Consider the following 27,974-nt stretch of genomic DNA (forward strand, 5'->3'; position numbering starts at 1 on the left):
CTAGATACTCTGAAAGCATCATTAGCTACTAATCTAGTACCTAAAAATGTTAATATACACTAGACCTTCCATTATTACTAAACATAGTAACATGTTTTGTCGCTTTAATACGCAACCTTACCTGAAATTAATTTTGAAAAAGTAACTTTATATAAACAATCTCGAATTACAAATATATTAATATGTATGTACACAAAATACACAATAAATCGTTAACTAAAAACGAAGCTGACTTTTAACAATAAGCTTATATGTGAAAGAATCGAAGCGTTATCCCCAACAATGTTCACTGGCTACATGTTCTTTCAAATGAGTATCCTTATCAAATGACATTCCACATTGTTCACACAAATAATTTCCTATGTACTGTACCCCACTACTGCAGCTATCCTCTTTTGTATACTCAGAAGTCACGAAAGATAGAATTTCACTATTGTATTCACAATGATTATCCGACGACACAAGGATATTTTCCTTCTTGACAGCAATTCCCGAACTCTTATTGCTGTACCTCAATAATATATCTTGTTCCTGAGGCACTGCAAAGCCAACGTGGTACTTCGATTCGCTATTATCTGAATTTATATGACGCTTAATATGCAAGTGGAACTTAGATCTTTCTTCAAAGTACTCATCACATGCAACACATTGATATCCTCTCCGTCTGTTAGTATGAACTCCATAAAGCAACTTCAAACTTGCTGCTGACGATAATACAGAATTTGAGCTGTTTTTTGGATCTTCCACTGGGTTGTGGGATTTCCTATTATCTCCATGTAAAACAGCTGCAGTACTTCTGGAAGAAAAATAATGAATAACTAGCTAATTGTAATGTCACTACAAATAAAAGATACGAGCCACCGTACTAAACTTTCCCGTTTTCACCTCTTAAATTCAATCACATTATGCTATAGGTATTACGAAAACGTTTATTTGTGAATTATGAACAAAACTCTAATAGGCACTTTGGAAATCCGTGTCAAAGAAAACACCTTTATCAGCAAGCTACCCCTTATGAATATTTTCATGAGAAATTATTCGTGTCATATTGTAGCGTTATTAGAGAAATATTTATTTAACAAATATGAGAAAATTGTTGAGAAAAATCGTCCGGGAAGAACTCACCCCTAACCTCTTCGGTCCTGAGCATGCTTTTGGTGAGAATTTCATGTATTTCTGTATTTGTTTCCATCTATAACCTTGGCGCGCATGCTTGTTCTTGCGTGTTTGCGTTGGTTCTGTAGTTCTTATAGTGTTGCCGGTGTCGAGGTCTGTCTCCTGTAGGCGACATTGGGACTCAGTGAGTCAAAAATGTCTCCTACAGAAGACACAGGGACCGAACAGGTTAAAAATAAACTACTACTTATACTTTTCTTGTGAAAAATGATTTATAACATATTGTAGGTTTCTTAATTCAACATTTATTTATAAAATATGAACAAAATTGCCAGAATCATTTTCGATAAAGTTCGTCCAAGAAAAACTAGTCCTTGTCCATTTACATCATATAGTACACAGGGATGAAAAAAAAAATCACGATTTTTTTATTTAAATTATTTTATGATTTAAATAATTTTTACTTGATTTTTAAAAAAACGGAATGCAGTTTAAATGATATTCCTTTTTTAACTGGTAAACTACAGTATTTCAGGTATCTTTTATTATGTTATGTTAGAATAAAAAAGAAATCAGGGATTTCCTGGTATCTATGTTACATTTTTTCCAAAGTGTTTCTCACATGTGACAGTTAGTTAGTAGCAGTATATTGTTGTTCTTCTAAGATATACAAGCTGGCGGTCAGAATGAGCCTCAGAATTCATTTCACAATAATGGATAAAAGAAAGTTAACTATGATAATCTTAATGTGTACTTAATTTTAAGCATCTTAATCAGTAATGAACCAAAGCAAAATATGCACCTGTAACCATTTTACATACTGCAAACATTTTGAATTGCGTTGGACAGCGAGTTTATGTACTTTTCAAAAGATATTGAATACATTTTTAATGCTCCTTTCATCATAACTTTCTTATAATATCAATATATTTCATTTGCTTTAAAATTGTGAAATTATTTAAGGTAATCTTGCATAAATAAATAAATATACACCAGCATCAATTGTGTAACAACATAAATGTTTTTCAAGTTGTCTGCACTCAGTATGACAAAAATAATACTATAGTATGTAAGATCTTTTGTTAGTAAGGTCTTTCTAACAACGGATGTGTCTTTCTTTTCAACTATATATATATATATATATATATATATATATATATATATATATATATATATATCACTTTTTTTTTTACTTACAGTATTAACAACTAGTTGAAATGCCCGTTTTTAGCACGGAAAAAATTGATTTATGCAAATACACAAAAGGTGCTTTTCAAACCTCTAAACGGTTCACCCATTTTCCCGTGCTGATGAACGTCGTCGTCATCATCATCATCATCATCATCATCATTATTATTATTATTATTATTAGTAGTAGTAGTAGTAGTAGTAGTAGTTGTAGTTGTTGTAGTAGTAGTAGTAGTAGTAGTTGTTGTAGTAGTAGTAGTAGTAGTAGTAGTAGTAGTAGTAGTAGTAGTAGTAGTAGTAGTAGTAGTAGTAGTAGTAGTAGTAGTAGTAGTAGTAGTAGTAGTAGTAATAATAATAATAGTACTAACTGCATCCAGTTTCTACTTTGTATTCCTATTTCTGCGAGATTCATCTTAATATTGTCACCCCATCTGCGCCTAGATCTTCCTAATGGTCGTTTTCCGATTGGTCTTCCAGTTAAGAATTTGAAAGTGTTCCTATTTTCTTCCACCCTGGCTACATAACCTGCCCACCTGAGTCTCCTAGACTTGATGACCCTAGCAATGTTTGATAAACCGTATAAATTATGTAGTTCCTCATTATGAAGTTTCCCCATTCCCGCTCCTCTTCGGTCTGAATATTCGTCTCAGGATCTTGTTTTCAAATACTTTCAGTCTACGTTCTTCCCTCACAGTAAGCGACCATGTTTCGCAATCATACAGAAGCAGAGTGTCTACCAGTCAGGGAAAGTCAGGGAATTTCATTGTATGTCAGGGAAAAATCTTTCCCAGGCTGTGAGGGGTGAAGGAATGCCACTAAAATAGTCATAAATTACAGGTAAATGAATTCGTTCGTTTGTACGTTTGTAGAATACTCTATAAGCATATAAACAATGGTGAAAACTTACAGTTCACTTTAAATATAAGTTGGGGCGCGGTGGCTCACTGGTAGAGCGTTCACCTCCGGTGCTTGGGTTCCCTGGTTCGATCCCAGCTCGCGCCGTGTGGACTTTGTGGTGGACAAACACCATAATCGTGGGGTTTCTCAGCGTTCTCCCGTTTCCTTCCACTTTCTTCATTTCATTCATCACTCATCATCACCGTCTCCTTTAGCCTAACGTGTATAACTGTGGGACGTAAAACTGAAAGATTTCATTTTCATGATTTAAATATAAGTTACTTTTCATGAGTTACTAAGAAAAAAAGAATGACAGAGTCAGGGAAAATTATAATTTTGTCAGGGAAAGTCAGGGAATTTGATTATGCTTGCTTGCTAGACACCCTGAGAACAACAGGCATATATATTTTAATCTTCAAATTCCTGGACAGAATTCGTGACAAGAGATTTTGAACTGAATAATAGCACGAATTCCCTGCTTTTAGTCGACATTTAATTTCTTCGTAAATATCGTTTCGTCTGTTAATATTGATCCTAGATATTTGAAAGAATCCACTTTATCAAAAGTATTATTCGATATTTTAACGCATCCAACATTTGCCGTATTACGATCCCGAGGAACTTCTATGTATTTAGTACATAAATTTAGCCTTTTTTTTTTTTTGCGGGTCCCTCTAAATACGCCCCTATTATCTGGAAACAAACAAATAGACGTGGACATAAAAGAATTTTTGTCTTAAATGTCGATGGTGATTTCTCCGTTGAAACAGTTAACGATTTAAAAACCCTATGTTACGAAGAGAAGAAAGCAGGATTCTCCCGTTACCCGTTAAAAACGGGATTTTCCCTAATCATCCTCTGCATGATACTCGTTTTCATACTGTGCTGTACATACATTTGAGTCTCATTGTATTATGATTATTATCTTCCATAATCAAAATAACAGAACAGAAACGGGATTTTGCTTATTTACACTTTAAATTAATTTATTTCGGAATATGATTTAAATCAACGATTTTTATTTAAAAAATCAAGTGATTTAAATCTTGATTTATATCAGACTGATTTAAATCAATCCACCCTGTTATTTATGCAATCCACCCTGTTATTTATGCAACATTGACTTATAAATGGCAGTACTTACTATTAACATAGGCTCTGAACCACTTCCGGGACTTGACTTCGGTGCAGTTGGCGGGTGCACAGACTATCATGTAAATATCAACTCTCATAGTACAGGTCGCTTCCATCACACTATCTCGCCTTCAACTTAGATATGAGTTTAACGTCCCTTTTAGCAGCGAGATTATATAAGACATTGACCTACAGTTTAACGTGGGATTCAAAACACATGAGCTCTCGCAGGGAATCGAACCTGGATCTCCTGCGTCAGAGGATACAGGACTACGATACCGTCACCGAATACATTCAATAATGTTTCATAGGCTCGTAAATAACTCCTGTTTTACGAATTAAAGTAATAACTAAATAAATGTTATATGTAAACTAGCGTCGATTAATCGCTTCGCTGGGTTGAAATAAAAACTTTAAATACACAACTTCTTATCTCATCTCCGAAAACTATGGATTTGACATTAATATCGGTTCATTTTCGATCATTTTTATAATATTTATATATAACACTTACTTAGTTATCACTTTAATTTGTAAAATAGGAGCGTGGGTACTTTTTTAAATTTTTATTCTTAAACAAGAGCATTACTACCGAATAATATTTTAATATCGAAATTTGATTCCACTTCATAATAATAATAATAATAATAATAATAATAATAATAATAATAATAATAATAATAATAATAATAAAGGAAAAGAAAAAAATTTCTTTTAAGATGAAGCATGTTGAATAGTTGCATAACTCCTGAAAACAATATTTTCGGTTACATGAAAGGAAAAATACTGTGTTAGTCATTTTCGATTACTAACAGAGAAATGAAATCATATTTAGATAACGTTTTACTTCAATATTGTCATTTATCCTCAGTTAATACTTAAAAGTACCTTCCCGTATCCCAACTTCCTATATACAGTTCGTTGCAACAGTATAGGAGTATTGTGAAATATGAATATTTTGTTACAGTGCTGACTAGTTCTTGTGTAACAGCTTGAACTACTTACGATAGATCCCGTAGTTCTTAAGGTATGTAGCTTTAAAGTTTATTATCAGTCGTTTCCGGCAGCTAGCGACTTCGAAAGGAGGCATTTCTTAAACTATGTTTATTGATTTCTTTTCTTCCATTTGATATAAGTAATCACCTCCCGGAGTTTAATCGTCCATTTCTTGAACATAGTGTATTTACGCACTCATTTTGTACATTTACTAACTACAGTGAAACCTCTCTTAACGGACACCTCTATAATACGGACAGATATTTTTGTTCCGGCAAAAATAAATGTTCTCTTACGGAACAAAACCCTCCCTTTTACGGACACTCTCAGATATGGACGCGGACAGCCCTTTTTTCCTCAAACGTTTCAATAACCTCTTCATAATGGACAGGAATTGTTCTCGGTTCTCTGATATATTACAGTCTTTTCTCCATAAGTGTATCTCTCATGAGTGAACCATCAAACAGAACAGCCGAACTTGCATATTTTCCCCCGCAATAAACTGCTTTCTGGCGGAAATCCTAGAAAATTTTGAATAAGCAATAACACTCATGCAGGGTTAGTCGTAAGGCCAGGAATTCTATGAGAAAGATCTTCCCTTCCCTAACAAATTTAATCCTTTTCGTCTCGACCTGGCATCTTTACGGACAGTTTCATAGATAACGAAACAAACATTGTTTGTTTTACAATAAAATTTTCAACGAGCACTGTTTCCTCTCTTACTTTTTCGGAAAAGAAACATTTTTCTTTTACTCATGATACTGGAACAAGTGTGGGTTGGAGTTTTCCAGGCTTCCTTTTTTATTTTATCTAAAAGGATATTCTTTGTGATTGGGCCTGGATCAATAAACATATGCACCCTCAATAGCTTGCATTTTCATGCATTCTGTCAACGAAGATGCCGCGCCAGTACACTAACACACACACGCGTGTTTCTTCTGGAATCGTACTGAGGATTTTTAGAGGACACTTTATTACCGTTGTAGAGGAAAAAGCATGCCTTTTTCGTTAAACAATGCTCATCAATAATATGATTTAACAGAAATGAATTTCTCCTTCATCCCCCCCAGTAATTCAAATGTGTACTAAATAAGAGTATTTTCATATTGAATTTTACGTATTTACGCTAATACAAAATGTATTTACTATATATTACAGCATACAATTACCGTTATGAGAAATTAAACTTCTGTAACCTCTCTATAACGGACACCTCTCAATAACGGACAAAACTTCATGTCCCATTGGTGTCCGCTATTAAGAGGTTTCACTGTATACAGTTTTCAATAACGTGAAATAGCAGTGATCTGTATTCAATAGTGTTTTAGGTTTAAGACTTAAATGTATGGGGTTTTATTTTATCCGTAAAGTGAGCAACTAAGATTTCCTTTTCCAGAGAACATTTTATTAATTAACTAACTCTATGCTGTATATAACCCGGAAATTCAATACCATTTTCACAAAATCTCACCATTGACTTCTGTCAGCCAACTGGATCCAGTTTCTACTTTGAATTTCTATTTCTGCGAGATCCGTGTAATATTTTTTTTTCTTTTTTTCGTTTGGGTTTCGAGTAAAAATTTTCAAAATGTTCCTACTTGCTTCCAGGGGAAACGATGGCTCAGTGTCCCGTTTCCTCCCATTTTCTTCATTCCACGATTTCATTCATTTCTCATCATCACTGTCTTCTTTAGCCTAGCCGGCATAATAGTGGGACATAAAACTTAAAGATTTCATTTTTTACGGTGGCTCAGTGGTAGAGCGCTTATCTCTGATGCGTGGAGATCCTGATTCGATTTCTGGCAGGGAAGTTGGTGGTGGACAAAAGTGTTCATAGGTTTTCTCGGAGTGCTTCTTTTTCCTCCCACATTCTTATTCCATCGATTATTTCATCATCATTCACTTGCCTTAACCATCTGTTTCTCTTAGCGGCATAATCCGTTGGACGTTAAATTGAAATATTTCTTTCTTTGTTTCTCTTTTCCCCTATTTCCTTCTATTCTGCAAAAACTGAGCCTCTTAATGACCGTAACAGTGTTCAGCAAACTCTACAAATTATGAAGTTCCTTGTATGAAGTTCCCACCATTCCCCATTTCTGTTGCTCTTGGGCCTAAATGTTCGCCTGAGAATTTCATTTTCAAATACTTTCTATCTGTATTCTTTTGTTGAAATAGGCGACCTTGTTTTGCAACCAAATAGCACAACAGGTATAATTATCACGTGAAATATTACGTGATGTTTTAAATGCGGAACATTTCAACAGAGTTCAAAAAAACAAAACAGTTTAGGCTGAATAACAACATGAATTCCCTACTTTCATTCAACATTTAATTTATTCATGGATATGGTTGTGATCTGTTAATGTTGGTGCTAGATATTTGGAAGTGGTAATATTTGAAGATTATGAGTATGTTAAAATATCCAGTGGAAGTATCACTGCATATTTTAACATACTCATAATCTGCAAATTACGGTCACGGCGAATTTCCTTGTACTTAGTTTCCTCTCTATTTACGTATAACCCATTTTCATGCAAACATTTAATAAAACTTCTTAATCTTCTTATATTGATCTCGTATAATCCTCCTGAGATTTACTTTAATACCATAAGCCATAATTTGATAAGTGCCATACAGCTCTAGACTCTGATTGCTACCTTTTTCCTTATAGCGTATTCCAGAATAAAATTGAATAGTAATGGCAAAAAAAAAAAAATCTCCTTGTTTCAACCCATTCTTGGTATGAAAGCTGGTGGACAAGTATTTCCCTACTCGAACTTTGCTTTGAGTTTCATTTAACCACATCTTTTAACCTAACTAGCTTCCTTGATATATAAAATTCGGTAAGAATGTTGCACTTACAGTGTTTCCTTCCTAATGAAGTCGTAAGCTTTTTAAAATTAATAAATAATTGATGTATCTGGGTCAATCCACAATATTTTCATCTCCGTACGGGATCAATTTTGGTAACAGAATGTTTGAGAGGATTTTATAGCATGCTAACAAAAGAGAGATGCCTCTGTAATTTCTCATCATCACCGTCTCCTTTAGCCTAATCGGCATAACTGTGGGACGTGACACTTAAAGATTTCATTTCATATTACAATAATTTTTGTTGCCGTCTTGTGAATTAGAACAGCGATTGATTCTTTCCAGTGTTGTGACAATTCATCCTTGTTCCAGATGTGGAAATGGGTTTGCATATCGTTCCACAACTTTTCCCCTTCAGCTAAAATTAACTCTGCGGAAATTTCATCTAAACCTGGAGATTCGTGTTTCTTTACTTTCTTGATAGCAATTTCTATTTATATTATGTTACGCTCTGGAATATACTATTTTGTTGTATGCATTTCCGTTCTCGACGGATATTATTTTTTGGGTGTGTTTAGCAAATTGTCAAAGAAATCTTTCCACCTATTCATAATACTTTCCGGATCCGTGAGAACTGTTCCGTCCGCTTTCTTTAATGTATATGCACGAGGTTGATAAGCCTTTCTTAAATTCGTTGATGCCTTTATATATATGTCCCGAATACTTTTGTTTTTACTGCTATCTTCACGTTTACTATTTTTTTATTATTATTATTATTATTATTTTTTTAATATGTTTCTTCTAAAAGTATTGAGTTTCCCTTGACTTCAATGGAATTTTGTCAAGTTATGTCGTTCGGTTCTCGTAGCTAATCAGGATTCTCACTGACGTCAAAATGTTGGAAAAATTAACATGGATTTAGCGTACTCGTAACAAGTCCCGGAAATGTTAGGAAATTTCATGAAAAATTGAAAAGACCTGGAAAAGTAATGAAATTTTAAGTATGTATGTTTACTTATCAGAACTCTTCTCTCTTTTTGCCTTACCCGGTTATTTGATATGAGATATTTCATAAAATAAATAAATTTGTTTTGCAGAACTTCTCTACCTACACACACTATATACATGCATGAATAGTAGATAAGGAATTCGTTCCCGGCAATAGTGCTCGAATCTTCGGGACTTATTTACTCGTAACTAGTTGCGTAGTGCACATGTATAAGGCATCATGTATTTAAATACTTGAGAAGTTACACGACGTTCTCATGATGGTTCATTCTAAACTAAAATTCCAGACCGGTTCCTCTTCCTTATTAGAATAATTTTATTGAAATAGAGAATGAAAAACAAAGCAGTTACAATTTCGATTCAAAATGAAGAAATGAGGTAGTTCATCACAGCGCTCTTTTATGTATCATTATAAATGTAGCAACGCAGCACCAAGTCAAACTGAATAGACACTTACTACCTGAAGCTACTGTAGAGAGTTGTCTGGAGACGATCTTTGCAAAAACTATTAATAGATGAGGTATGAAATAAAAACTGTAGTTAACTCTGTAGTTAATTCTTCATTCTCTTTTCCTAAGAAAATAACTTTAACAAGGCCAGCTGAGAATTTAAGTCACGAGCAAACCATTCTGTTCTCTACATTCCAATTATATATATTTATTACATGTACTATACATATTATTGTCTTTTATTTATTTATTTTTTTTAAAAAAGTAAAAATAAACTTCTCTGTAAACAGAGCTGAGGAAATTTGGAATGATATACGCTTATTTCTGGTACTTCTGTTAGTCTCTAGAAACGTTTATACTTAAGATGTCCAGAAGTGAAGGTTTCAAATGAATATGAGTTACTTGACACGGAACAACGGAGCCCAGATGGAATGAAACCAAGAATAAATAATCTTTGGCTATTAGTAAAACGCGAAACAAAATCAATTATATAAAAGTAAATAGGAGTTTCTGCCTGATCGCATCACGCAATAACTACTGAACCAATTAAAATTATACTTGGCATACCTTCCAAGGATCTTATGATATTAAATTCATTAAAATGCATATCGTAACGGAGGGTCTGGAGTCATAATTTATGCGAAAAATCGAATCACGCAATAACTACTAAAATAATTAAAATGATACTTAGCATACAACCTGAGGCCTTCCAAGGACCTTATGATATTAAAGCGATCAAAATGCATATCCTACGGGGGAGCAGGGTGTCATATTTTGTGAAAAACTGAATAGAAGCATATAAAAATGATTAAAAACGACCGATGTTAGTGTCCAATTTACAGTTTTCGAGGTTGCTGAGATAAACAGTGCTGCTGCTTAATTCGAAGTTCAGCCTCCAGTGGGATGACAAATGATGGGTAGTTGGCTAAAACGAGTTATTACCGATTTTTAGCATTACAGTTTTATTGTGATACATATCCTAAGAGAAAGAGGCTCAAATACTTTCCACAGACCTATTCTCCACGTTTGGAAAAGGAGCGCTTCAGCTAATTAAAGATAAAAATGGAACCCAAAAAAACTTTCTTTCTCCGCAATGAATACGCAGAACATGAAATAACATGACGCTTTCAATATCGGAAGAACTCCTTTACATATCCAGTATTATTACTCTAATCTTTTTGTGACTGAAAAACGAAACCTTACAAACGATCGTGAAATTTAATATAAATAAAATAAAGAGTTTGTTTGTGTGTCTGTCTGTGTATCTGTGTGCGGCCTCTTGGGCCGAGAGTTACCAAATTTTGGTCACGGGTATCTTGGTCCAGGCCCCAGGCCTCTACTACTTTTTATTTTAATTCGAACCAGGGAGGTCTCAGGGGAAGGGTGTTCACCGGGACATGTAATAGTAGTAGGAAATGGCCGATATTAGTGTCAAATCCATAGTTTTCACGGTCGCTGAGATCAATAGTAAAACTCCGATTGCATTAACTTCCAAATTCACCCCATTCGGTTGTGGGTCACCTGACGGGGGAGGGTTACCGATACATGTAAAAATAATCCAAAATGACCGGCATTAGTGTCAAATACATAGTTTTCGCGGTCGCCGAGATGAATGGTGATACTCTCACAGGCGTTGACTTCCAAATACAGCCCCCATCGCCTAGGAACAAGGCTCTCATGGAACGTTTACTGGAATATGTAGAAGTAGCAGAAAATGGCCGATTTTTTAATTTTTTATTTTATTTATTTATTTTTTAGATTGTTCAGTTTGTTTACATAGATATTTTAATGACCCATGCGAAGAATGAGTATTTCAGCTAGCAAAAAATAAAGTGAGTTCTTCAGTTTAACGTCTCACAGTAGTTCAATTAACAATTAAACGTTCAGATGGAGCAGAAAAAAACTTATTGTCTTCCTTCATTGTATTCAGCACGTCAAAGTAAATGTTGATGCAAACTTTTACAATTCGACCGCCATTGGTTTGGCAGAAAAATGTATTAAAGGCTTCTGTCCTTTATAAAATTTACCTCTTCTAGAAGAATCTTAATTTTAGTTAGACGCATATGGCTGAAACACTAACCCTCCTCACTGGTCTCGTGGTTAGCGTGTGAGCCTTTGGTGTACGTTGCCCCGGGTTCTCCCGAGTGGAAATGCACAAAAATTGCACTTCCACAATCGTTCACTTTCATTGATCATTCTTCTCTTTTAATGTAAAGAGCATAACTGTTTGACCTTAAACTAAAACTTTCATTTCATTTCATTTAAACCCAAGCACAAATTAAATTAGAAATACCTTATTCGAAGATAATGCTCATTCATACACGTTCTAGTAGGGAAAAAAATTAAGTGAAATCTTTGAGTTTAACGTCCGACGATTGTGCCAATTGAGCTGCGATGGCTCAGTGATAGAGCGATCACCTCTGATGCATAGGATCCTTGGTTCGATCCCAGCTCGCACCATGAGTTTTGTGGTGGACAAACACCGTGTGCATGGGTTTTCTCGAGGTTCTTCCGTTTCCTTCCACTTTCTTCATTCCGTCATTTCATTCATTTCCCATCATCATCGTCTCCTTTAGCCTAGCCGGCATAACCGTAAGACATAAAAACTTTAAGATTTCATTTCATTTCACTATGCCTATTAGGCTAACAAGTAAGAGAGACGATGATTAAAGCAAGTGAATGATGGAGGAATTAGTGGAATGAGAAAGTGGGAAAAACAGGAGTAACCCACGAAAACCTACGAGCACAATGTTGGCCATCACAAATTTATTTGGTCGGAGGTCGAATCAGCGACCCCATGCACCAGAAGTAAGCGCTCCACCACTGAGCCATCGTGCCTATGTTCTAATTGAAGTGTAGATACAATCTATACCTCATTTGAATTGAAATTAAGTGGTTTTTCCTTCTTTATTAGCTTAGTTTGAGTACTCCCAAAATCCAAGGCTCAACAGAGGAAAATTTTAAATACTTTTAGACGAAAATGTTTATTTCTTGATTTTACTCTTTAAGTTCCTGTATTGTCCCTGTTTTCAGGAATATTCAAATTGAACTTATACCGAAGAAAAGGTCACTTAATTGAAATACAAATGGAGTATAACTTGTATTCGTAATTTAATTTGCGCTTGAATTTAAATTAAATGAAATGGAACTTGCAGTTTAACATTCCACGATCATTCCCTTCAGGCTAAGGAAATGCACGATTAACGGAATTGAGTGATTATGAAAGTAAGAATTTTCGTGCTCCACCACTGGGAATCAAAACGGGACCACATGCACCAAAGGTTCCAGTAGTAAAAGTTTGCATGGTCACTTATTTTGACATGCTGAAAACAACGAAAGACTTTATTTTTTCTATCCCATCCGAACGTTTGCTTGTAAGGCTAAAAGATGACGGTAAATGCAAGTGACTGATTCGATGAAAGTGATCGAATGATCAAGTTGGAAGAAACGGCAGAACCCGGAGAAAACCTACGATTACGATGTCAGACCAGCACCAAAGTTACATGAACAGCCACCCACCGTATCCTTTACAAATGATTATGTCAATAGAGATGCAGACAACAAAGTATCCCTATTAAAATTTGGTGTAATCGCAGCGCGTAGTACAATTACGGCACGCAGTCGCTCCTGCATCACCGCAACAAGTGAAAAAATAATGATCGTAATTATTGCGATAGTATTGTCATACATCTGGAATATGGGCTTCCAAAACCACCTGGTTTCTAACCTCTACCTTTCTTCTCATTCCTGCACCATGAAGCCCCATAGATGTTCCACTGGGTTGAGGTCAGGATACCGCAGGACCAGTTTGAACGTATGCACAGCACTGTTGTCATGTATAACGAAATTCCTTTTGGTTTGGACAATTTCACGAAGACATGGTAGCAAGTTGATCTTCAGGACGTCAATATAAACCTAGCTTGTCATTTATCATTTCTCATGTAGCCCCAGAAAAATGCCGAAATCTGGCCGCAGGGTTCTCACTTATTGCTGAGCACGAATTCGCTGACCTTTCCAGGCTTTTCAGGTCACTATTTACAGATCTCCAGATCACGATCTCTACATATAATGTAAAAAAGCAACTGTATTTTCCCGACCAGAGGGTTCCTAATCAACTATGCATGTGCACGTATATATATATATATATATATATATATATATATATATATATATATATATATATGTAGCGGGTGTGGACGTGTAGGTAGAGAAATTTTGTAAAATAAACTATTTTATTTTATAAAACATTTCAACATTTTCCACCAACTAGCCTGGTAAGGAAAAAACAGAAATAAGTTGTGAGAAATAAATTCTGTATTTAAAATGCCCTGACTCCTCCACCGTTTTATTTTTATTTTATTTTACTTTTTATTCTTTATATAAAATTTCTTATTATTACAGGTTTTTTATGGATAAGCTGAGCTTTCCAAGTTGGTGAGAATCCTGGTTCGGAACGACCTGTCTGCATTACTTTCTCCCTCGTGACCTATAGAGAATGAGTCCTCCTCATTGGTCGGACTGAAGTACCTTCTTGTTACTCCATATAGTTAGATCTAAGTATGTCTGTGGAAGTTCAATGTTCCACTGTGTCCATTCTAATCGTCTCGCCTTGTGCGCCTCTATGAAAAAGATCTCAGTGCCAGAACGACAGTTCCTCAGGCAGGCTATATTTAGTCTTTGCCGTACGGTTTTATGGGAGCAGCCATACTCTACAGTCTTATTCTGCAAGACGGGTCTATGGTGTATTGGATTCCTAAAGTCTTCTATCAGCTCTCCATCTTGAGATGTAGTTTTTGCCCTAGATCTACCTAATCTGTAAAAGATTTGGCCAAGTTAACTTTGTCATCCTGGTGTCGATCTAAACCTTTGCGAACAGTTCGTCAGCTACAACCAATTGCTCTGATGCTGTCTGTCCTTGCGACGCACGACCTACAATTTCATTTTGCAGAACTACTGTCAACTCTTGATGGCCACATGAAAGAGAATGAATGTTTTGAACATGTTATAAATATGCTGTAAACAACATACATAAAGTAACTAAACATACTTCTCGCTAATAACTGTGTAGTCCACCTTATTTTTATTCCCTAATTAAACACTTCTGCTTCCATGATCATACGAACTTTGTTTTAACCATCAATAACAATAGCACACATTAAAACGCTATGAAAAATTCTAAAAATAAATGTCACCGAACATCGAATGGGTTAAAACTATGGTTCTCCATATTCGCAGTCCGCTACTTTAGCTCACGACTACTTCGCCATTGAATTCATTGTCATTGACGTCTATAATGTAATTGAATTATGTGTCTCCACTTCGAATCTTTTGATATTTTTCTTTGTTTCATACATTCTTTCATATTTCTCTTACGTTGTCGTCACTTAACTATGTATTATTTGTATTTACAACTTCTGCTCTCTTACGCAATGTATTCCAGACTTTCACTGCATCTCCCTACAGAACTATAGCTTCGACTAATTTAATTCTCATATAATCTCCACATCAATTAGTGTAGGAATGCCAGACTCACAAATAGGTGTGCTGTGCATTTACTTCCTTCACAGATATTACTTAAGAGTCTAAGCATGTTTGCAAAATAGAGCCATTCGAAAAAAGTCAAATTTTCAATCGCTTGTCTGCAGGCCCATATTTATATATTGTGGCCTCTGTGCTCTAAACAATTTGCCACTCTCCCGCACCAGTACCACTGATAACGGGTAAGAAAAATAACTGTTTACATTATTCACCGTCAGTAATGGTTTATAGCATCTATATTAATAATACAATAAGCTGTCTATCTATAGCGCTTTTCAACTCGAGAACCACAATAGATAGAAACATGAAATTATGTTTTAAAGCTCTCGGAGAAATTATCCAAATGGCCTGTTGCAGCTCCCTAGGTCACACCTGAGCTGGTGGTGCAAAGTCCCCATAAAAATAACATAGATCATTTTAAAAATAATCGAAAACGACCAATATTAGAGTTGAATTCATACTTTTGGGGGTCGATGAGATGAATAGTTACAGTTTTAATCCAATTCAATTACTCCACTCCACAGGTAGGGGGCGAGATTTTAAAAGTAATCCAAACCACAGATACTAGTGTTGAATTTATAGTTTTCAGATAGCTGAGTTTAACGGTATCAGTTTTCATGATAGTCAAGTTCATCCTTACCTTTTTGGGGTGGAGGTAGGAGAGGATGACTTTTTAAAAATAATCAGATAAGCTAGCTAATTAGCAAATATTGTAATTAGCGTGAATTAAACATATTAACACATTTTCTCGCGCTTGCGCAGGACACTGCGGGTTGCTATTTTAAATATTGCCTTATTGTGAATCTTAAAAAAAAATCCAAATTTTGCCGCCCTCTAAATCCAAATTTTTCTCCTGTTCACAACTTACTTCCTTTGTGCAGAATTTCAAAATTGTTTATCTATTAATTCAAAAGTTAAACGGTTCCATCGAGTTGAGTTAAAAAAAAAAAAAAACATGTATATGTATGACATGAAACTTAAATAGCATTTTACTTTATTAAAATTCAATTTTAAAAATCTAGGCTTATGACTAGGTTCAAATGAAACATACATTCTTACCTTACTTTGCTAATTAGTGTGCTTACCTTACTGGTGGTTTTTGCGGTAAATTTGAGTCTTGTGATTGAATGATGCGCACACTAGGTAATGTTTGAATGGAACTGTTCAGCACATTTGAACTACCAGAAAACTCGGATACATTTATATCATTTGAAACCTGTAGTTCTTGCGAAAGATTTTCCGTCGTTTGTTCATTTTTATTATTTGTGTCCGAAGTAACACTTTTGGAAAGAACAGAACTACTGTCACATATGCTTCTCAGTAATTTTTGCGCTGTTTGACTTTTCGCTTTAGTAGTTCGCACCTCAGATTTCAATGGATTAATAACTACGAACTGCGGTGTCTGCTCGCCTCCTACGGTATTAATAATTGGAACACTTTGAATTGATGTGTCATCTGACACATCAGTGATCAAGATAAACTCAGTGGTATCCGGTGGAGCTTCATCTTCAATAGAATTATTCATTTGATTATTTGCTATTGTGTAATGAACTTCGCCTTGCTGTACAATACCACTTTCTGATTCAGTAGAAGATATTTCAACAGTAAACAGTTCCTCATTCATTTCTGAATCGGATTCAGATTTACCACTTATAGCATAGTGAACATCATCTTGTGAAGAATCCGCGGTTTCCGGACTCTCTCCGGTTGCTGGAACTTCAACTGTCAACATCTGTACACCCAATTGTGATTCTGATATGCAAACCCATTTAGGAACTTTCTTTTCTTGTCCATCCCAATTTTCGTTATCACTCACTGACATAAGTATGTGTTTTGTTTCAGGTTCCATTTCCGATTTCATCTCCATTGTGTTGGCATCCATTTGAGCTGAAAAACACACAAGAACAAGAATTAAAGATAAATTTACAAACACAGCTTACAAAACGTAACAATTAGTGTATTTATTTTTTATTTATTTAAGGACGTTCTAGACATAGGCAAAAAACCATTTTTCATTATCAAGAAAAAGCCGATAGCAACGTGGGGGGAAAAACTTACACATTTCCTTTAGTGAATCCATTGAGTAAAGTCTAAGTTTATAGCTTAAAATGAAAACATTTCGCTTTATATATGTTAAATGGAAGAAATAACCGATTCCAGAGCACACCAATTCCTCTACAAGTGCGAATTCAATGTTATACAGAAAGTAAGAAAAGGAACAACTGGACCGAGATTCGAACTCTGAGTACCGACTTCAAGAGTGATGTAGGGCTCGGATTGATTTCTACGACCTAAAAACTTTGAAGATATGCATACATCTATGCTCTAACAAAACTGCAAAATGCTCATATGACCTAATATATAACCTAAAAACAACCTAAGAAGTAACGACATCTTTAAGTTTGCAGAAGTGGGGGAAACGGCCTGACTCGAATATTATAATAATATACTAATGAAAAACGTAAAACTCTGCTCATATTACAGGCTCCTCCCTCCCTCCAGCCTACTTACCAAAGCAAATACTGAAATAATCGCTAAACCCACGCAACTTGACACTACTAGGGCACTTGATTTTAGGCACCTTGAAACTACACTCGGTGATGCTATGTCCTATATAATAATATATATATATATTTGATACTCGAAACGTATCCGTACGTTCAGTATAGAAGAAAAAACACGGGTCTTATATCAGGATGTCTACTAGATGTTTGTTTTTAAAGGCTACGCTGTTCCCAGGTTTTCCAGCCAGGTCTATTTATATTATTATCCAGGTCTATTTTTTTAAAGAAAGAAAAGTTGTTACTGTTAATATTCCCTACTAGAAGGCCAGTTTAGAAAAATATACAATAACTGACAAAAGCACACAGAGTTCTCACCTTTAACTAACGAGTTATTCATATCCCTTGACAATACTAACTTTTTAACATGTTGTTTGTACTACGTGAAGAAGTTATAAGTTATTAATTTAACTTCTAGGCACATGTTAATTTACGATTACATGTTACTGCATATTCTTCTTGGATGGGGAATGTCCAATTATTTTATTTTTGCAAATTTCCTCACACCAAGATGGAATGACTAGCAAAACAGAAATAGAGAAATAGCGAATTGTAAAAGAAAAATATTCTGGGTTTACAACTAACTTTTTTTTAGAACAACCAGTCTAGGCCTGGTCCAAAGATACCATTCGTAAATCCTTGAACTGAAAGAAGCAATCCTTGCTACCTAGATTGTTTAGTACTTTGTGCTTATATAAAAATTCTGTAACAAAAATGTATTAAGATTGGAGTTGATTAAAAAAAAATATACTCAATTCTTTGTTTTGACCTAAAATTAATTTGCTTCATGCAATTTCTTTAAAATTTACCAAAAGTAGTACCGGTAACATAAAATTAAAGTAAATTAGTTTTCATTTCTGATAAGAAAAATAAGCCTGACTGTAAGTATAAGTAATGAAAACAAGGTATTCAGATATTTTTTTTTTTTTTTTTTTTTTAAGTACAACCTTCTTCCTTTGTAAATAAAAGTACATGTTCTCATACTCACACACTGTGAAGCCAAATAACAAACTGCAGAGCACAACATCATAATCTTGTTTGTTATACTTTACGGGTTCAACGTGCTTTTAACTTTTTTTGCTTCTTCATCCAAAGCAACTGCTTCAGCTTCAGGATCAGTCAGCAGTCTTTTCTTTTTTATTTCGAACATTCTTATTTTAAGTCTATTTGCTATCTTGCTACTTTATGTGTTGTTTTTCAGTACATTTTTTCAAATACTCATTTCTTTGCTTGATGCATTTAAGCATAATTAATCCTGGTCTTCTGTGGTATTAACATTAGATATCCCTTCAACAGCATGTACTTCTTGTTTAAGCAACATCAGCTCTCGTGATGTAGATACATTTTGATGATTTATGATATACATTTTGATGACATGCTATTTTTGTGGCAACACCATAATCTCGTAGCTACAGAAGTTCTGGGATTCCTGGCAAAAACATTGTGATACGTGGTTTCCACAGGCCTGCAGACTTCGAGACAAATGAGAGTCTCAACGTGCCAGAGCTAGGCAACAGATGCATTAAAACCTTCCAGCCAAGCACGTTCAATTTCTAAGCAGTCGTTAAAGATGTGCGCAATCAAACGTTATTAACGTGATATACGACATCCTCTCCTTTGACCTTTTCCGGCCGTTTTCTTTAAATGAGTAGATCTACTCGCGCTTACTGTCGACAATATGGGTGAAAACTGGTAGACGCAACTCGTGATGCACTATGTCCTTCCTATCCCACCAAACGCATATGATCATCTTGGGTGCTAATGTAGGCTTTGTCACAGACTGTGGAGCTTCTCTTCGGTTCGATCACGATCTTTTTCGCATATGGTTGTTGTAGGTTATCCACTCATCATCAGAGATAGCTTTAGAAATGGCTCGAGATCGTTAGTTCGTTTCAGTAGAGATTCGCAGACAGAAATTCGATTGAATATTTTTGAATCACATCATGCGCTATCCAAGCGTGAATAGCCAGCTGTAGCCAGCTTTTTCCAAATGGTTTAACATTTTGTGGAGATGGATGCTTAAGTCATTGACGATGCCATGCCTGATTACATGCCGATCTTGGCCGACTTTTGCCAGAATATCACCCTTTTTGCTGCCATTAAGAGAAGCATCTTGAACATCAAAATTTCCGGAACGAAAGCGACTGAAAAATCTTTTGGCTGTCGCTTTTGATAATGTATCTTGCCCATAAAAAGCACAAACTTCTTCACGAGCCTGCGGAGCATTTAAGCCTTTATCAAAGTAAAATTGTAAAATGTATCGAGGTTTTGCAAAAGGTTCACTCATCTTCACGGCGCAATACTTCACGTCTCATAATAAGAACATTATACACATTTACTAGTTTCAAGTGTCAGCTGTCAAATGACAATACGCCTAACCCACTGCAACCTGAGACACTAATGCAATCTTGTGCGCAAAAGGCCCTATACTTTTTAGATTAACAGATATACGCGAGTGTTAATGATGTAAAATATATTCCACAAAACATGATGGACCTTCACGGATTTCTTTCATGTGACAAGGAAAACGCAGTTTCATGCGTAAAATATGACATTAATGCTTCAATGGTATTTTTGATAGCAATACGGCTTTAAAACTACGTACAAAATTTAATAAAACCGAATTTTGCTCAATAAAACTCACCTTTCTTTCTTCCTATTTTCTTTAACTGGGTTTCTCACGACAGCTTTCAGCACCCTTACCAGAATCTTGTTTGGCTGAAATTGAATTATGTAATTAATGACAAATCACATTCGATAATTAAATTAGAGCAAAGGTTCTAGAAGACTGGTCCGTCTCTCCATTGAGTCACAATGAAAGTAATCAACCTGTCTACTAACCTGCCTTCACTCGCTCGACTCACTATGTGAATTGAGTATTGAGCTTTGATAAAGAAAGGAAGAAACTTGGCTACTAATCCACCTTCACTTATATGTACGGATCAGCATTCTAGAACCTTCCCTTAAATTACTGAGAAATTATAGTGCGCATTTCAGATTTGCCCCTCGTATCTTAATCAAGGGCAGGTTCATTACCTTCACTGATTTCGTTGGTGTCAACGTAAAGATGGTTTAAGTAAGCAGCAGGAAAAAGGAATAAAAAGTGTATCTATCAACCACCAAACAACTAAGTACAGGGGCAACATGGGGGTAATACTCAAGAACACTTTTTTGCAATGTTATTTGTAGTCAGACGAGAATGGTCAATATTCTGGTTCGTAACTATTATTTGAATAAACATTAGGTTACATCATAATTTGGAATTAGTACCCTGGCTTCAACATATGACTCCTAAATAATTGATAATGAGGAAGAATCTCACAAGTTGTGTCCCAATTTGCACTTTTTTCAATGTTTTTTTTTTTTTTTTTTCCTATGCAAACGAGAACAGTTACAAACGGGGAACTAAACATGGAATTGAAACAGTTAAAGAAACAGGCCCAGAGTAATAACATGTTTGACAACATTGATAGAAATAAAATCAACGAAATCCTGCTTTTTTTTTTAAAGTATCACAACCAGGGTTGGCTGGTTTAAACCAAGTTGGTTTAAACCAAAAAGTGAAAAATGTTCGTAAAAGTGTAAGTGTTCGTAAAATCTTCATGGACACACATTTGTGGGTTATCACGTTTTACTCTCGTATATTATTCGTATTATATTCAGATCTAAATTCCCCATTCATTACTCAAAGGGATTACACTATAAAAGCAACTTTTGTTTTTTGTATAAGTTTGTGAATGTTTCTTATGTATTTTTTAATAGTTTATTATCATTATTATTATGTAATTGCAATCAAAGAAAAATTCTAAATATTATTTCGTTCTAATAATGTTTACTATTGATAAAATACATCGAAATGCCGTACTTGTGTGGGGGGGAGGGGTCATACAAACCACACGAGAGGCATTTATTGAAATCAGAAGTATCTTTGGTAGTATTTATGTATAAATGGGTCAAAGTGGACTCAAATAATTCGTATCTTTATTTACGTCCCAGAATTATGCCTGCTAGGCTAAAGGAAACGGTGATGATGAGAAATGAATGAAATGATGAAAGTGGAAGGAAACAGGAGAACCCCGATGCACACGGTGTTTATCCACCACAAAGTTCACTTTGCGCGAGCTGGGATCAAACCCAGGACCCCATGCACCAGAGGTGAACGCTCTACTACTAAATCAACACTATTTCGAGTGGTGTGCTAGAAGTAAACTTGCACGGTTTTAAATTTATCAAAATTTGAAATATGCAATATATAAAATATAAAACTACAACAAGAACCACCATATTTTTGTCTGCTGTAAAGAGACACACTATAGACAATAATAAAATAAACATATTGCTCAGTGGTAGAGCGTTCACCTCTGGTGCTAGGGGTCTCGGGTTCAAACCCTGCTCCCGCCAAGTAAACTGTGGTGGCCAAACACCGTGTGCGTGGGTTTTCTCGGGGTTCTCCCGTTTCCTCCCACTTTCTTCATTCTACCATTTCATTCATTACTCATCATCACCGTCTCCTTTAGCCTAACCGGCATAAACGTGGGACGTAAAACTCAAACATTTCATTTCATTTTTTTAAAAATAAACATATTATCAAGACCAGAAAGCCAAAGTTGAAAAACACGTAAGAGAATATTTTTCATTAATGTTAGACTATGTACATGAGGGGGCAAGACCCAGCCCTCCTGAACAACAATTAAAATTTTAAAAAATCTAAAACTACATCTCACAAACAATGTTACAAAATTATATACTTGAAACGGAGCAAGCCCGCCGGCAAGAAGCAACTGTGTATCTTGAAAATAATTAAAAAAAATCAAAGTAAATACCTTAAATTTTACTGTAGTAAATCTGGTGCGGTAGCTTGATTCAGTAATGAATATTTCCTCCCAATATTAAAACTAGAATGAAATTATCTACTCCATAAATAATACCCGCACTGCATCATCATTCCTTAACTCAAACTCCTTTTCAAATGGCACCGAACGTTATCAATATTTTGTGTGTATGCTCTAGTGACCACTAAGGACGAAAAACCATGAAAGAATGTTAATTTCATTGACACATACTAATGTTGACAATCGATATAACTTTAGGAACAGCCACCACATTAGACATGCGCCGCCAAGAAAACTGCTTAGCATACGGCAGAATGCAACACGCGCGAAATGCACCTTCAACAACGAAGCACAGCGAGAGTGTCAAATCATAAAAAAAACTACATGAAGGTAGACACTGTCACATGTGACGTCAGGTCATATTCACACTTCCGCGCGTAAGCGGAAAAGCAACGGTAAGTCCCCACGTGACTCGATACCAGTAACGAATCTACACGATCAGGTAGTAGGTTCTCAAAACCGGAACCGAAAGATCCAAATCAATGAATCGAATAAAATGAATCAGATGACCAAAGTAAAAACCTGTCAATGAAAGAAACATTATTTACTTTTGCTTTTCTCCTCGTGTATGTTAATGCATTCTCAAAGTTTTGAGGGAAGACGATCACGTTTGGATTTAGAGTTGAATCTATTGGAATTTAAGGCAGGGGGAAGCGGGAGGGCCTACACGGAAATGCATCTATAGGGAACAGGCTCGTAAGCAACTGTGGGTATGCGCGAAAACGAATACGAATACCAAATGTACTAAGATTTATACGTGTAAATCAGTACCAGTTTCACATTGCATTGTAACGTGCACAATTATAATAAAAGGCGCAAACAGAATTTAGAAATGCCGTACGTCAGATTATGCAAGCCATAGCAAAATCTTAATTACAGTGGAGTGTAAACTATTTAATTTGCTACCGGTATTTATGCATAATTTGCAGTTTTTCAAACACATTAATGACATGTTAGTGCGAAATTGTATATATACTGTCAAGGAATTAGAGAAATAACTACTAAATATATATTGTTGTAAATGGTATTTAGTAAGGTAATGTAAATACTATAGGGTCAAGTGAGGTAATTGTGAAACGAAAGACTATACTTTTGAGTGTACAGCTAAAACTACGTGAGTGAGAGACATAAAAAAAAAAAAAAAAAAAAAAAAAAAAAAAAAAAAAAAAAAACCTATTATATACTTTACACAAGTATCTCTGAAAATAGCTCAGATGCTTATCGTTTTCACACTTAGTTTTCCTGGGAAGAATGAAAACATGTGTTTCAAAATAGCTCTGCATTTGGGACTATTGTGAAATACCCGTATAACATACAGGATTGAAGACTAAAGAATACTGGTGATTATAATGAAATGCTTTGGCTGTAATGTTTCACAGGCAAAATTTGGTGTAATTACCTCTAATAGTTCCTTAATTATTCTCTATCAAAAATTAAATGAATAATAACTCATTTTTTGGTATTTACGTTATCAGTAATAATTTTGCAAGTGAAGATGGGAAGCAGGTTTGTAGTTAAGGAATATTACTTTCATGGTCTATCTTCACCAAAACTTCTTTGTTTCCATGAAAAGCTCCATATCATGCAGAAAATATCAATTATAAAAGTTACACCGTTGTCGTGATTGAGCGTCATCCTATTAAATGCGGGAAGACTGAAAGACGGTGAACTTTTCACAGCTTGTATTGAACAATAGACATATAGGCACACGCTTTCTCTGTGTTTCACAATTACCTCACGTGACCCTAACATTAGTATTGTATATGGTAACATCAGTAAATTACAATAATGCGTCTAAAAATCGTGTATCTTTGTGATTTGTATCGTTTAATATGTATTTATATATTTTAATTTTTTCTTTTACATTTTAGATTATATTCTTGACGAAGTCTGCTGCTATTATATAGTCTAATTAATAAAATACTCTATTCTATTGTATTCTGTTCTAAGCTGGAGAGGCTACGCCTGTGGCCAGTAGGCAAGTGGATGACAGCGTGTATGTGTATAAAGGAAGGCAAGTACGAGAACCATGTAAAAGTGTGCTGGGTTGTTATTACAAGTCAGTTTAGTTACAGTTGCATAGTAATGAACCACACGTTTTAGCGCTGTTTCCATGTTCACACCTGACTTACATGATGCTCGCCTACATAAGTTTTCCTTTGTAAACTAACAGATGTCGCTTATTGATTTAAAAAACAGAAGAATTCTGATTTTAATCTACTCCAAATATTAACATAGTGGAGAAGCACATGTATGTAGCGTTGTAATAACAATAGTAAAAAGTACGTTAAGGTATACATTTCCTTGCACTATTTTCTATTAAGGTTAAAATTCGTTTTCCTGAGTGTTGTGTTGTGATCAGGGTTGGCATAAACCACGGTTTTTATTGAAAAAACCAAAAAACCAGGTTTTTTTTTGGTTTAAACCCGGCTTTTTGGTTTAAACCAGGTTTTTTTTTTTTTGGTTTAAATAATTTGCTCTATGTATTTATATCACATATGGACAGAAATAAGTTTGTTTCGCCTTGGTGTTATTATGCAACAACCAGATCATGTTGGAAGGAGTCACATAACGCTTAAAGCGGAATCCAACCGCTTGTCGGCTTACGTACATCCGAGGGAAATTGTCCTTCATTTGGACTCGAAACCGGGACTAATTAGCCACAACTGCGATACGTCTGCCGACTCACTCACGCAGGACTCCTGATAAAAATACGTTGTATTGATCTCTACATACTTGTTAATATAATTGTCAAGAGTCATTTCAGAAAGACAAGAAGATAAATAGTTGAACAAGTGAACCCATTATACAGATTTACATATGAACAATTTCAAAATACTGCAGAGTACAGAAGAACTAATTTAGTCCAATTTAGTTCACTACGACTTTTATTAAGCCAAATTAAAGAAATACAACGACTTAATTTGCGTATCTCTACAAAACGTGAATAAAGATACGAATTATTTGAGTCCACTTTGACCCATTTATACATAAATACTACCAAAGATACTTCTGATTTCAATAAATGCCTCTCGTGCGGTTTGTATGACCCCTCCCCCCCCCCCCACAAGTACGGCATTTCGATGTATTTTATCAATAGTAAACATTATTAGAACGAAATAATATTTAGAATTTTTCTTTGATTGCAACTACATAATAATAATAATAATGATAATAAACTATTAAAAAATACATAAGAAACATTCACAAACTTATACAAAAAACAAAAGTTGCTTTTATAGTGTAATCCCTTTGAGTAATGAATGGGGAATTTAGATCTGAATATAATACGAATAATATACGAGAGTGAAACGTGATGAAGATTTCATTTTCAATTGATAATTCAATCTCATTTTCTCTTAAACGATTCGCGCTGGGCGACATGAAAAAACCTGTAGAAAAATTACATTTCTTTTCTGAATTGCGTAAAAATACAGCGTCCGGATGTATGGCATGAAAACGACACAGTAAAAAAACACAAACCAACCTAAGCTAGGCGGCTACTAAAAAGCACGAATGCTATCTAAACGAGCCAGCCAGGGCGAAGCTGGGAGGACAAGCGGGGTGCGTCAGCGACAGTAGGTATACGCATAAGCGAGGGTAGTGTAAGCAAATAGGTTTTGGCAATGATACGAGTTTCAACAGCACTTTTCAGGTTTCATACTAGTAGCGCTCCACTTGTAAACATAAAATACATCAGTACACTGTGTAGAAATACGCCACCAGTGGAAAATAGTATGTAATAGTCATGTTTCATATGCGTTCATTTATTTTATCCCTCGCTCACGCTCGAATTCCCCTGCTACGCTCCTGCTCTGATTCGGTTAGACAGCATTCGTGGTTTTTAGTTGCCACCTAAGACAAGTTGGTTTGCGTTTTATACACTGTAGTGTTTGTGGCAACAGACACGCCTTCCTGAAGTCAGTAATGGAGCTCCTCATTCAGTGCATGCTCTGCTAAAACATATACAAAGCTCCAACCTAACCAGATAATGTGAGAAATGCGTCAAAATTCGGTAGAACCGTCTGCTCGAGTAATACCATTGAATGAAATGATCAAAGTACAAACTTGCCCTTTCTTTTAATAACAAAGGTTCAGTCTTATTATATGGATCCACAGATTTGTAAAATGTACAGAAAAGTGTGGGCAAGCCTTTAACTTGCCCATTTTATGTCGAGAACAGAACCAAACTAACCCCTGCAGGGCTTCTAACCCGTTCCTACTACTACTACTACTATTACTTATACTATGGATCCGTATAGTAAAACTGCACGCAAAGTAATACCTACCTAATTTAATTTCTCCAAATTAGAGCCAACATAATTATTAACTCTACATTGTTGAATCATACATAATTCAGTTTACAATACAGTTCGCTCCTGTCAAAAAGACAATGCTACCGTTGGATGTAATTCAGACTGGAGATTTGTTGCAACCAAAATAACTTTTATGTTGACAACATTGTTCATAACGTCTTGCATACTTCGCAATATCATAATGCTAGTCTTAGTGTATAACGCCATTATCAGAAATTCCTTTGATGTTAACTTAATCCCTAAAAACGATTTCTTCTTCTTCTTCTTCTTCTGCGGTTGTTTCTTGCCTTAGCGAAGATCGCTCTCCCGGCAATTATATTCGGTTTGATGAAAAGAAAAAGATGAGGAATTGGGATGAATCTTTAGAGATGTTTATAAGATGCTGAATAACTTAGTTCTTTGTAAATAAAGATAATAAGCAGTTAGAACAGGTGGGGATAAGGTGAAAATGAACGAATCTACATTAAAAGGGCCAGAACCGTGAAATTTATGAAGAATAGAGAGAAATGGCGTGCGATATTGTTGATAGAGAGGGCAAGAGAAAATGAGATGATCGATAGAGCCAGTGTCGAGACCACAATTACAAAGTGGAGTGGTACGTTTTCGGAGAAGATATAAGCGTTGGGGAGTATACAGAATGTGAAGTCTGTTACGGAGCAGAAAATGGAGGTAGGAGGGAGAGAAAGGATGTTGAATAAACCAAGATGGAGAGCGGAGAGAGCAAGGATGGTGCCAGTACCAACGTGCCTTAGTACAGGAGGCATTATAAGCAGTCCAGTAAAAACGATTTCACCCTCTCAAATCATGTTGCTGTCAGATCGTATAACGTTGCTCACTTTTCTTCAGTACAGTGATACCAACTCATGAAAAAATTCCATTTTGTGGGGTTTTTGATAATTTCTCGAAAAGGGATAATGGGAATTTTTGTTTTAATTGGTAACAAATATAGGAATTTTCATCAACAGCGATAGAATTCTCTATAGGTGGAAAGCAGAGCCGTAGCTAGAATTTCGGAGCCCGGGGCGAAGTAGAATTCGACGACCCCTACACTCACCACATCAAGCTTTT

General features: G+C 35.4%; 2 protein-coding genes across 4 annotated transcripts in view; one reads left to right on the forward strand and one right to left on the reverse strand.

Annotated features, from left to right (window-relative positions):
• LOC145666500 (uncharacterized) overlaps positions 1-27,974 on the forward strand; it is an 89,874-nt gene that overhangs the window by 21,026 nt on the left and 40,874 nt on the right. The window lies entirely within an intron of this gene.
• LOC145666499 (uncharacterized) lies at positions 128-27,734 on the reverse strand. 2 transcript variants are annotated; one of them, XM_081733765.1, is made up of 4 exons: positions 26,880-27,734; positions 20,343-20,416; positions 16,223-17,024; positions 128-796 (listed from the first exon to the last, which is right to left on the reverse strand). In XM_081733765.1, the coding sequence occupies exons 3-4, from the start codon at positions 17,017-17,019 to the stop codon at positions 271-273; spliced, it is 1,323 nt and encodes a 440-aa protein (XP_081589891.1). In that variant the 5' UTR covers positions 17,020-17,024; positions 20,343-20,416; positions 26,880-27,734; the 3' UTR covers positions 128-270. The 2 variants fall into 2 exon arrangements, with proteins under 2 accessions (XP_081589891.1, XP_081589892.1); XM_081733766.1 differs by lacking the exon at positions 20,343-20,416.

This window comes from Thermobia domestica, chromosome 12 (assembly GCF_964235325.1).
Source record: "Thermobia domestica chromosome 12, izTheDome1.hap1.1, whole genome shotgun sequence".
NCBI lineage: Eukaryota > Metazoa > Arthropoda > Insecta > Zygentoma > Lepismatidae > Thermobia > Thermobia domestica.